The sequence below is a fragment of the Clytia hemisphaerica genome, unplaced genomic scaffold (genome assembly GCF_902728285.1).
Source record: "Clytia hemisphaerica strain Z4C2 unplaced genomic scaffold, Clytia hemisphaerica genome assembly, whole genome shotgun sequence".
NCBI classification, from domain to species: Eukaryota; Metazoa; Cnidaria; class Hydrozoa; order Leptothecata; family Clytiidae; genus Clytia; species Clytia hemisphaerica.
Window position 1 is genome coordinate 2,268,487 of NW_027104594.1, and position 13,053 is coordinate 2,281,539.

A 13,053-nucleotide genomic window follows, 5' to 3' on the forward strand; every position below is an offset into this window, starting at 1 on the left:
TGGTGTTAAAAAGTATCCTCATCCAACACCGGATTTGCATGTCGGGTGTTTGTAAAGTCCAGTGCGTCGGCAGGGTGGTACATTTAAAAACCACGGTAATTTTCACAGTTTCTTTTTTTTTTACGTCATTTTTAAACCTCTTTAGTCAGAGAACGTGTCAAAATCTATAAGGAATTTTATAACACTTCATGACAGATTAAAAAGACAATTAGAATCAAAAAGTTTCTTTGTTTATCATCTTCACATTTATGGGGAGGAAAAAAATTTTCAGAAGACGCTTTATTGATACGAACATGCTTCGCAAATCAAAGTACTTCATGTCATGAGGTGTTATAAAATTCCTTATAGAATGACACGTTCTCCTACTAAGAGGTTTAAAAATGATGTAGAAACAAGAAACTGATTGTACAAAGCTATAATTCGAACCCTGGTATATTCACTGTACTATTTTTTAGGACAGAAAGATATATTAAAAGCTTGAAAAGTATTTTTGGTTGACTTATATGTTTAGGAAATCTGCAAATCTGAGCCTTTATATATGCTTATAAACGTTATGCTTGTTTATCTTTCAGACAACAAAAAATAAATAAAATGAGGGAGTTAGAATGTGAACTTGCATTTCTTAGTAAATGTGATGGTTCAGCAGCATTCCAACATGGTAAGACTACATTTTATCTGTGGTTAGCTAGTAAAAATGGTGTTCAAAAAAAAAAAATCTATTTATGTTAGGGGGTCAATTTCAAAGGAATAATTGAATCTATTAGAATTTTTAATTTAAAATAAATTCAGAGAGAAGTGAGTTGTCAACATGACATTAGACCAAATAATAAAATAATAGTATGAATTACTAAATAAGTAAGATGACAGTGTTATAAAAGGCAATAGTAGTCAAAAGGATTACAACGCCCCTACAAACAACTTTACACCTACTACTAGTATTACGAAACTTTTATCTTAATTATCTTAAGCTCAAAGAGCTAGCAAGACAAAATAACAAGCTGTCACTAATTATATTTGATAATTTGCAGGAACCTTTGCAAAGTTGTCTTTCACAAATGTTATAATGATTGAAAATTATTTTCAAAGGTACAACCAAAACACTATGTGCTGTTTACGGACCAGTGGAGGTCAAATTAAACCAGGAGAAAGTTGATCGAGCAACACTGGACTGTATTATTAAACCAAAAGTTGGTCTAGGCAGTAATTATATCATTTTTTACAATTTCTTTATGTTTCAAATCATATGCGTTGTCTTATTTGAAATATCTAGACATTCAATTAAAAAGATTATCATCTCTTCAATCTCTTTACCTAAAAATGCTTGTGAATTTAGACATTTTTCATGTCTGGTTATCAGCCAAACACCAGATTTCAAGAATTATCTGATACAACATAGTTTCCTTCCCTCTTTCTGCTAGGGGAGGGGTTCAAAAAAAAATTCCAGAAAGGGGGGGGGGGCAAAATGAAAAATGGAAATCCAGGGGGATTTCAAAAAGGTTCAACAAATTTTTTCTGGGGCAAGAACTTTTCAACTTTTTAACAGAAAGTCTTCTGTCACCTTTTTAGTTCTTTTACATATATGCATGTTTTTCTTCCTCAAATCACATGGTAGATGCTCTCTTTCTTGGATAGTTAGCAATTTATTTGTTTCTCTTGTGGTGACATTTTAAAAAGAACTACATTTTGTGTGCAATGCAAATGTCAGGTGCATTGATTGTCTGGATCCAGGTCCGCAGGGTGGTGAAAAAAAGGCATGCAGGCGGCCAGGAAAAAGTTTTTTCTGCTCCTTTTCATGAAAGTAAATTTAAACACAAATTAAAATAAAAAGTTTTGAGAAATCTTCCGATCATCATATTGTAAACGCATAAAGTCATTTTGCAAAAAACGTGTAATAGGAAACTAAGCAAAAAAGAAATGAACAAATTGATAAAACTGCCGCTGGGTGACAACAAAAAAGATTTTCACCGGGCAGGAAAGATTCAAAACTGGCCATATAACGTCCACAGAAAAACGCTTGGAATTTTCACTGAACTGTCCTTCTATCTAGAAACTAGCTTAGAATAGTTGTGCATCATTTCTAGGAAAGAATAAAATCTAATAAACAATCAAATTAATTTATGATTCAAGGTGTGAAGGAGAAGTCATTAGAAGCCATAGTCTCGAAAACATGTGAAGAAGTTGCATTAACCACGCTCCACCCTCGATCTGCCATGCAAATTGTTGTACAAACATTACAAGACTCTGGATCGGTAACTATGTTTCCAAGTTTATTTTGTTTATTTTATTTTAATCGCTATTTACATTATTTTTCACTATTCCAGAAGTACCCTGGTACCCCCTGTAGTTAGGACTCCTGCTTTATTTATCGAGCTTTGGAAAATACCACCCCCTCAGTTTGATAGTTCCTAGCCCCTCTTCATTTAGTGGGTCTTGAAACTCTTTATTTCTTAGCTTTCTTATTTTCATATTGAAAATGCCTCAATGTGTTATCCCTTGATTACCTTTTTGTAATATTTTTTGATTAGAAGTAACATTTTTAAATTTGAAATTCGATACGTTTACAGAACAACTTTTGTTTAGAATTTTTAGATTTAACCTGTGATTTTTTAAATTTATTCAAGAGTAAGATGGTATAAAAATCTATCAAATCTATTTCTTAGCAACATCATAATGTTCTTCTTTTTCAGTTGCTGGCATGTATGTTGAATGCAAGTTGTATGGCTATGGTGCATGCTGGTTTGCCCATGAAAAGTCTGATGGTTGCAGTAGCTTGTTGTGTTTGCAATGATCAGATCATCATTGATCCTACCTTGGAAGAGGAGGAGGTGAAAATTTTATGTTTTTTCGTATTTGAATTTGCAAAAAGGAAAATGATTGATTTCTGAGAACTTCTTGAACCTAAGCTCCTCAAATTGACTTCTTCTTTGAAAGAACATTGTAGCTTGTTTTTAAGATTTCAATTTCTTCAACTCCCTCCTGCATATGAGGTTAAATGGCTCCTTGTGATTCATTTCAGAAAAATTCTCTGCTTTAGTCTTACTCCGTTTTACAGAAGTATCACCCAATTTTGATACCTGTTCATGGTGAATAATGACATACATACTTCTATTTCCAGAACAGTGTATGTGGGATGACGTTTGCTTTTGGAACAAAGAATTTTGAAATGATTGCTTCACATACGTACGGCTCTTTCACTGTGGATCAGGTAAATTAGGTTTCTCTTTATTAATTCTTCCTAAATCTAAAATAAAGATACAGCCAGCTTTTTCTCTCTAATTCAATGTTCTATTATTAGATACGATCCATTATTTGATAATATTGAAAGCTACGGTCAACAAGAAATTAATGAAGGACGTTCTACTATTGGGAAAAGTTGAGGAGCTGAACGGGTTAAGGATTCATTTTTGTGCGAGAATGGGCATGGCCGGCGTGACAATTTTTGCAGTTTTCTCTTAACTAAAGAGTGTAAAAAGATGATATAGAGCGATACTAGTATGAAAAGTTTTTATTGGATAGCGAAAGGGTAACACTATAAAAGATACCCCGATTATTTTAATTTGATACAGTTCAATGGAAAAGACTGATAAAAGGTTATGCACGGACAGACGTTATATACCGCAGTTTTGCATAAAATAAAAATCTACAGTCTTTTGTAATGTGACGTAGATTTATCACTGAAATATTTGACGTCAAATAAAAAATCACCCATATGAAAGTTTCTGCAAAATTTTAAAAACTTCAATTGAGAGAAATCATTTCAGCGTAATGCCGAGTTGACTCTGATCCTGATTATTATCGTGAAAATTTTATATTGTATTTACAAAGTTAATTAGTGTAAAAATGCTGTCAACATTGAAAGCAAACCGATGTGGCAGACATGAGGAGAAGTGGCTTAAAACAGTTGTGGTTTACGAAGCTGATCTGGAACGAACAAGCAAAATTTCAAAATCACGCAAGAAGCAAAAATACACTTCCTCCAAAAAAGACTCACGCAAAGAAATTGTGAGCCGAAATCAAAATGAAAATAGCAAGGGGAGAATAATTCAACTTCTTAACACGAAAGCAAGCTGTGGACAACCAACTTCATTGATCACCTTCACGGACAAGAATGGCGTGGAATTAACCGTTACTGCCCAGAAGTTTAATCAGCTGAAAGAATGCGGTTTACTACCAGCGAACGCTGTTCCAACCTTGCAAGATCCACCTACAAAAGCAACTTCACCTTTGAAAAGTCAAGCTACAATCCAACAGTTGATCACCTTCACGGATAAGAATGGCGTGGAATTAACCGTCACTTCAAAGAAGTTCAATCAGCTGAAAGAATGCGGTTTACTTCCACCAAACGCCATTCCACCCTCGCAAGATCGGCCTAACAAAGTGACTACACCTTCGAAAAGTCAAGCTACAAGCCAACAGTTGATCACCTTCACGGACAAGAATGGCGTGGAATTAACCGTCACTTCAAAGAAGTTCAATCAGCTGAAGGAGTGCGGTTTACTTCCACCCAAGGCCATTCCACCCTTGCAAGAACCGCCTACTAAAGCGACTACACCTTCGAAAAGTCAAGCTACAAGCCAACAGTTAATCACCTTCACGGACAAGAATGGCGTGGAATTAACCGTCACTTCAAAGAAGTTCAACCAGCTGAAAGAATGCGGTTTACTTCCACCAAACGCCATTCCACCCTTGCAAGATCAACCTAACAAAGTGACTACACCTTCGAAAAGTCAAGCTACAACCCAACAGTTGATCACCTTCACGGATAAGAATGGCGTGGAATTAACCGTCACTTCAAAGAAGTTTTATCAATTGAAAGCCAGCGGTTTGATTCCATCAAACGCCATTCCACCCTTGCGAGATCTGTCAACCAGGGCCGCTCCACCTTCACAAAACGTGTCGAGCTCAGTCACCGAAGAATACTTCGAGCTGAAGCAACACGAACAAAACAAAAGTGAAGACGCAAAATCACTTCAAGCCCTCCTCGAACTAGCAAAAGGTGACATTTCAAAAGAGCGTATCAACTTCTACAAAGAACTAATAAAGGAAGCTCAAGAAGCTCCTTTACCAGATGACGATGGTCAATGGTAAAAGTTGACACGAACGAAAAATAAACAAAAAACATTTAATAAAAACCAAAAATCTTTAAAAATCCTGTATTGTTTTTACATAATGTAAATATAACTCCGTATATATAATCACGTTGTCAATCATCTTAATTTTCAAATCCTAAAAGTATTAATGTTTATTTATGGCATGCTATACAAAATTGATGCCAAAATGAGGTCTTTAGCACAAAAATCAATAATATCATTATGGAAAATCTTGTATCTAACTCTGACATCTCAAAGTCTGTTAAACTATTGTTTTAACTGAAATCATGAAATTGACGCAAAGCAGATATCTTTTCCCGGATATTTCACGATTTGCAACCCACATCTTTACAGATTCTAGCCGACTTTATTAGTAGTTGTTGTCCAGGGAAGAGAAAATTATATACAATACAATCTGAAACCCAAAACTCGTATCGAGTATTTTCATAACTTATTTGAAGTATCGGCGTAAAAATATTTAATAAACCTTTTTGTATCCTGTATTATAAACTTTCAACTTTCAATCCTTTCAACTTGTACATTTGAATTTCTGAATTAACGAAAGTAGCTCCCTCGTCAACGAAAGGGGGGGGGGGTCTATTAGAAAATAACCCAAGAATTTGAAAATTGAATCTTCGAATAGTCTTTTACTACAACATTATTGAATGTGCTTATTTATTGTGTATTTACTATGTATAAGAATTAAAACTCTTTAATAAAAATTATAAACTGAAGTTAAAGCTAGTGCAATATCTCAAGTCAAAGATTATTCTTAATCACCACATCTTAGATGGGAGCATATTGTTCGAATGGACTTTTTCAAAACATCCAAAATCAACTGATTCCTTATTGCTATGGAAACAGGTACCAGAGTGAAATTGAGGTTCATGAATAAATCTGCTACCATGACAACTGTCCTGTTAGGTTCTTCCGGTGAGCCTCGTTTTAATGCCCGCACTAACCGAAATATTTCCGGTATACTGCACACGATATATGAGGTGGACAGTAACATGACTGTATTGATCATTGTTCGATTTGTTTTCCGATTCAAATGCCGAATCTTCTTGGAGCTGATGGCTCTGGTGTTGTTGTTGATACTCAGATTGGGAACAGAATTCTCCTCTATGGCTGATGGTATTTGAAAAGAGAAAGCTGTCCGTGAGTTGTAATAACCACCTGATATAGCGGTTGAAGATGTCGCCCCTGAGCCGGAGGTTGTATCTTTCGAAATGGCTGTTGCGGTTTTGCGTCGATGTCGAATGATGACTTTGTAGATATAAACATTTGTTAAAAGGAGAGCGCTACTTGTTATTACCATGGCAACAAAAGCTAAGGTACCAGTTACCAAGAAGGCTTCTTTGTTTTTATTCAATGTCATGATAAGTGCTATACAGAACGAGAAACAGGGGAAAGCGAAAATAGAAATCGAAATCCAGAACACTTTCCTATCCGTCAAAATGACAGTATAGCGCAGAGGATGTCGTACGCTGACGTATCGGTCTAAATTGATCGCCGTGTATGAGAAATTGCAAGCGATTAAAAATGAATCGTAAACGGTGTACGTGTAAATTGAAATCTGATGTATGGATGCCGATTCAAGTAGATAGTCTATTTCGGTGATGAAACTGATCAGAGATATCAAGATTTGTGAGATGAACAAATTCTTCATTAATACTATTGGGATACGAGTGGACAGCTCGTGGCGGTAGATATATAGCGTGATTGCTAGGGCGCTGTTACATATGAAGGAGGTATGAATCAATACCAAACTAATTATCCCAATTACTGACATGACTATATCCTCGGTCGATTTCCAATTGTTAACCATGAAGGGGTCGTCTCCTGTCGGTTGATGGAGATGATCTTTTTTAAGACAAGCCTTGAATTTGGCTGCCCTCTTCTTCGCCGAATAAATATAATAATCGTGAAACTATTTGCACTATATTGGAATTGTAGAATTCAACAATCTTGAAGCCTCTCTGCTCTCAAGATCTCAACCACAGCATTACACCCAATTATCCAAACGCAAGTGTGATTTATGAATTTTCTAAATATTTTTCTTTGTTACATTGTAACTTCTTCCTGACTTAATATCAACCGTCTTTTCAGAAAGAAATGTCTTGGGGTATTCTGTCAGTATTTAGCCTCAGCCTCTAAAGTTTTTTTATTTCTCCTTTTGACCGATTTGAAATCTCTGCAACACAGGATAGGTCGATATTGTATTGTTTACCTACACTTTGTGATGTTTTTGACACTTGCTCCTTTTCGAAATTCCTTTTGTTTTCCTTAAAATCCCCATCTTCCTTTCACACTCAAACATTTTAACAAGTTTTTCCTTTTTTGACAGTTGTATATTTGATCATGTGTATTTGTTCCTTGACTTTTACAAAAACTTTTCCATGTTCCTTCTTTCAGTATTAAATATTTAGCTATGCAGTTTCTTTTTACTTCTCCTCTTTTGCTTAGACGAGCCTTCTGCTATTCTCTTTTAAGTCAGCAAAAACCTCTTCTCGAGTTTTCTCTCTTATTTCTTAGCGACACCATTCTGATTTTCAGACCTGAATTTTTATAAGATGGTGAATGCTACGGCCTGCTTACTTCCTTAGCACTTGATGTTACATACATACACCTGCCCCTTAGTTTACGTGATTAATTAAAAAAGTGAAACAAAATGAATATATCAAATTAATAAATTTCAATTAAAATATCAATCAAATTTATTAGATAGTTGTCCTAAATATTTTCTTAATCAATTTTCATATTTTTTCTTTTAGTACATGACATGCTTGGAAAATTGTCGACGTGTTGGTAAACAAATAGCTTCGTTTCAGAGAGATTCGATAACCCGTTTCCTTAGCAAGGTAACATACATAACAATTACAACAAACCAGCTGCGCTGGAAGGTCAGCCCAATTACAACAACAGTCACGATATACATCTCAAATGACCACACCCAAACCTAAATTTGAACTAAATTTTGATCCCTAAACACTTATTTAGTGATAAACAAAATGAAAATAACTTTCAATCCTATTACTACCAAGCTTTTTGGTCAGGTCAGGTTATGACGTTATCATTTTTTTTAATTATTGTTTCCGCTGAGATATCTAGTGAATATCTAAAACCTGTCAAAATGTGAGGTTAAATGGATAATTACAATATGTATATCCAAAGTCATGCTAAATTTTAAGATTCTATAATTCTCAGATTCTATAATTCTCAGATTTTACAGGGTTTTAGCTGGATTTTAACATTCCTCAATAAAAAAAACGTCATAAAATCTGATCTAGCTGGTATATGATTAAAAAATTTGGTATTATATGTTGCCGAGAAGAATATATTAAAAGTAAAAAAGTTTTCTTTTCACTTACTAGATATTAACGAATTAGATATTGAAGCGTCAGGGTGGCTGAAAACATACCCCTTAATAAAAATAATTAAGTGGTTCTTTTATCAATTGTTTATTTCTTCCCCAGGAAACAAACGAGGAAGAGACGGAGACCGAGGAAGAATGAATGAAAGGGATGAAAGATTCAAATCATGGGCGAATGAATTTTTGAAGGACGGAGAAAATCTATGAATAACAAGAGAACTACTAGAGTACGCTGATGAGTAAATGCTAAAGTGGAAATATAATCGAAAAATGGAATGGAATGGAAGTTAGACAAAATTTGAATACTGAATACCAATATCATACCTAATGATAATCGAGCTAATGCGAATCATCGAATGAAAATCGGGAGTAAATGGGACAACCTTGATAATCTAAAACCGTCAAAAAAAAAAGGACTGAACGAGCTTTTAGATGTCTATTTTGGGATGAATACTCTATTTCGATTAATTATTATCGAAAGCAAAATTTGTTCATGAAGTATTCCCCAAAAGATAATTATAGATATTTTAACTATATCAGGTAATGGTGGCTCAAAATAACACATTGGGCTCTTCCAGAAAAAGTTCGTTCCCGGGGGGTGGAGGATATATGAATTTTTCAATGATCTACCCCTTAACATTTTGACTTTTCACCCCCTGGACAAGCGTTTTACCCCTGGACATGGCAAATTCACCCCATGGACATGGTAGTTTTTCAGGATTTTTCGATACCCCTGGACAATATATCTTCCACCCCCTATTAAGGGTTTTTTTCTGGAAGAGCCCATTTATAGGGATGATCGACACAAAAACCCTCACATTCTTTCCATTTTTGTTTGATTTGTCAGAATCATAATAAATACATCAAACCACTTATTTTTCCAAAATTCTTCCTGAAAAGGTTTCCCCATTTTCCCGAGATTTTTTGGAATGAATTTGGAAAGTTTCAAACATACATTTTAACAAACATTCATTTTAATTTTACTGTACTGAGGATGGTTCTCTGTTGAGAAGCCGAAACGTTTACTTGAAATAAATTTTACCAAAAATGAACATGAAGCTTCTGTCAACTATAAACTTTACACTTAAGTTGTATGAAAGGATTGATTTGTTTAATTCAAACATAATATATCATACATATCGTTGGTCGGTCAAAATATGGGCGACACCTTTGCATTCATATATTTATATTTTACCTTGTACTGTTGTTTTTTGCTTACACGACATAAACTTTAAAAAAAGAAAAGAATGCTTGCTATTTGTCATCAATTTCCATACATAGTAATATCCTAAAACGTCTCTCAAAATTTTACATTCAAACGACCATTCTGACATGTACTTGCGCTACTTTGAGAACCCCGGCACTTTTGTCACAACAGTGGAAATGCACTAGAAAGCAGAATGACCAAACTTAATGACCTCAAACCGATCCACTGAGCCTTTGCGACGACGCACGTCTATTGCGCGAACGAATGAGCGCTGTGTTACACACTGGTGGAATACATCCTTATACAGCCTCACAACACCCTGGTTTACCTACGACTCGAAAACAACGCACAAGTGATTTTTTTCTCTCTTAATACAGATTAGGGAAGTCGATTCTCCCTAACCTGAAAATTATATTCCCGAACTTAGGCTCCAATTTGTGGACAGTTTTAAATTTTTGATTGAGTTGTTTTATTTGAAAGGTTTGAAAAATAGGTTCTGATATTTTAATTAAGTGTTTAAAGGATACACTCAAATTATCGAGTTCGGGAAATCGCATTTCCCAATCCCATCCATAATCGTTTTATTTATAATATAGAGATATAAGAACTTGGAATTATTTTAATTTCATGATGCAATTCTGATGAATGTGCAAACTACCCGCAAACTAGAAAGTTCAATTAGCAGTATTAGTTTTCCACTTCGTTATATCACAAAGACATTGGTAATGGTAATGCACAACATCGTCCCATGCGTATTATTAGCTTTTTGATGCTTACTGATAGCGCTGCAAATTTTTTTTCCGTGAACGGACGGAAGTATCTTCGACGGTCAGAAGTATCATCTTTTGACGGCCCATTTTCCCTTTCCTATCTTCCACCTTATCTGTTTTTTCTACTTTCTGAGACTTAGTTTCTCATTTCTGACTGAGTTTTCATACCTGTCAATCATTTGTCCATCAATTTCGACCTGTCTAATTTTCGCACCGAGTGGGATTCGAACCACCACCAAAGAAAGACCTTCAGATTCGGAAACCAGCGCTCTATCCGTTGAGCCATCGCCGCACAGCAAACTTACGCAATTCATAACATATTATACCGAACTGGCAAAAGACGGGGGTAATGTTATTATAATATGGGTAAAAGTACCCCTTTTTTAAACTGACTGAAATTCGAGCCGTTACTAGCAACCCTGCGGGACCCAAGGCGCCGAGTATGCACCCGGCACAGTGACAAGCCGTTACTAGCAACCCTGACCCTACCTAATTGATTGGTAATGACCCAATACCCCCTGAACCACGGAATGACGGATAGGAAAAATTAAAAATGATACTTCCGACCGTCAAAAGATGATACTTCTGATTGTCGAAGATACTTCCGTCCGTTCACGGAAAAAAAATTTGCGATAGCGCTAGCCAAAGTATTCACTGCTGGCGTCCGTGCCATAAAGGTAAATAAAGCCTGGGATACACGGCGGGGGGGGGAGCAAGGGTAATACACTTCCAGCATGGGAAAATAAAATAGGTAGGTTTCCATATTCCAAACTAAGGCTAGGGAATCAATAATGATCTTTTCCTGTGAGAATCTAATCTTCCTAGTTTGCACAGATAAAAAAAATCCCTGAAAAAGTCACTTCATTAAGAAGTAGTAAATAAGGCTTATCGGCCATTGCTCTTATAGACTAAAAGTACAGAAAGGGTGTGGTGGTGAACGAAAATCCTCCTATCGAAATTGGGGGTGACCCACCACACCCAAAAGAATACATCACAGACTGGAAGGCGTTGTTGCTGATATACTGTTTATCCATCGGAGTGAGGAACTGAGCTAACACACTCCTGATATTTTGGTCGATCAAGCAATGGTTAACAAAAATCACTTTCAGCGATGGCGAATCGGTACTGTAAACATTCGAACTGGAAAAGATGATATAAAGCTAGAGAACTGTATTACTGAAATTGCTAAAACTGACCTTTCTGTATGTACTTTCCAAGAAGTCCGTCGTCTCAATAGTAGCTCGGTTAAAATTGAACCCAAGATAAACGATAAAAACTATAAATATGAACTGTACTGGTGGCTATTCAATGAAAAGACAGCATGGAGTTGGTATTGCAATCAAAATCGAAAATGATATTGAAATAGAGGAAGTTCTTCCAGTATAAGTCCGAGAATAGTTACCTAAACAAACAATTCATATGTGAAAAGACACGAAAAGTAATTTGTTTAGGTGATTTTAATGCTACCTCATCCGTATTATTTTGTAGTTGGCTTCGCCAATATTCCAATAACTGTCGTGTGTACAACAGCTCAAAAATTGGTCGATACATTTAAAAAAAATAAGACACCGAAAAGTAACAAGCTGAACTTGAAGTGTCTACAGGATCCACAAATTTATAACACATTTCTCGAAAATACCCCCCACTAAACTTGAACAAATCAGAAATCAGTATTATAAATCAGAAGCTGAAAAGATCAATCAATTTGCCATCAATAGAGAACTCGACGAACTCTTTTCGAGGACTAAAAAACAAGAGACAACCCTTGAAGCACAACTGCAAAATGCCCTCCAGAAAAGCTTCTAAAACACTTCCAAAAACATTTCAATCCTAGCCGTGATGATCTCATAATCCCTGAAGAACTCGACTAACGTGCCAGATTTTATAAATGAGTTTCGTAACATTTTCACCAACATCCCTATAGACACTGGTACCCCGTCCATCGAGGAAATTCAAAAGCACCTTCATCAACTAAAATCAGACAAAGGTAGCAATGACATTGACCCTGAAATCCTCAAAAAATGCGAGCACCCGATTATGCTCCAAGTTATCCATAAATTGGCAGAAAATCTTTGGTCTAATCTGGATCTACCAAGCGCTTGGGGAAACTCGAGATCGAAAACGCTTTGGAAAGGGTAAGGTTCCAATCCGACCCAACCAAATATCGGGGAATCAGCATCGGCTCGACAGTGTGTAAATAGATGATAAATATCATACTGGATCGAATCAGACCGTGGTATGAGGCACAAATCATCACAGATGAACAAAACGGATTTAGAAAAAACAGAGGTATAATAAACGGAATTTTCACTATCAAAAGAACACAACAAATATCCAATCGAAAAACGCAACCACTCTACTTACTGTTTGTTGATTTAACGGCTGCATTTGACCATATACCCGCCAGAGACTGGCTATTTCAATCAATCAGAATTCGCTTTCTTGATAATGCTGACCTAAAACTATTCGATATCTTAGGTTAGAGAAGTTATACAGTCAAACATCCTTACGAAACCAAAACCAAGACAATGATTCTGAATCACCTACCTCGAGACAAACTATCCTGATAGCATCATCGATATTCGCAATGTCCCGTTGAAAAATTCAGGTGAA

The 13,053-nt window shown here is 35.8% G+C and overlaps 1 protein-coding gene across 1 annotated transcript; it reads left to right on the forward strand.

Moving 5' to 3' along the window:
• The first annotated feature begins 572 nt into the window (after window positions 1-572).
• LOC136823952 (exosome complex component RRP46-like) lies at window positions 573-9,731 on the forward strand. The gene is made up of 7 exons (XM_067080108.1): window positions 573-658; window positions 1,087-1,200; window positions 2,128-2,249; window positions 2,688-2,825; window positions 3,116-3,205; window positions 7,865-7,951; window positions 8,567-9,731. The coding sequence occupies exons 1-7, from the start codon at window positions 592-594 to the stop codon at window positions 8,603-8,605; spliced, it is 657 nt and encodes a 218-aa protein (XP_066936209.1). The 5' UTR covers window positions 573-591; the 3' UTR covers window positions 8,606-9,731.
• Window positions 9,732-13,053: the final 3,322 nt, after the last annotated feature.

Coding starts and splice junctions, on each gene's coding strand:
- LOC136823952 (XM_067080108.1), top strand. CDS start 592: ATGAGGGAGTTAGAATGTGAACTTGCATTTCTTAGTAAATGTGATGGT. Junction 659..1,086: donor TTCAGCAGCATTCCAACATG/GTAAGACTACAT, acceptor TTATTTTCAAAG/GTACAACCAAAACACTATGT. Junction 3,206..7,864: donor GCTCTTTCACTGTGGATCAG/GTAAATTAGGTT, acceptor TTTTTCTTTTAG/TACATGACATGCTTGGAAAA.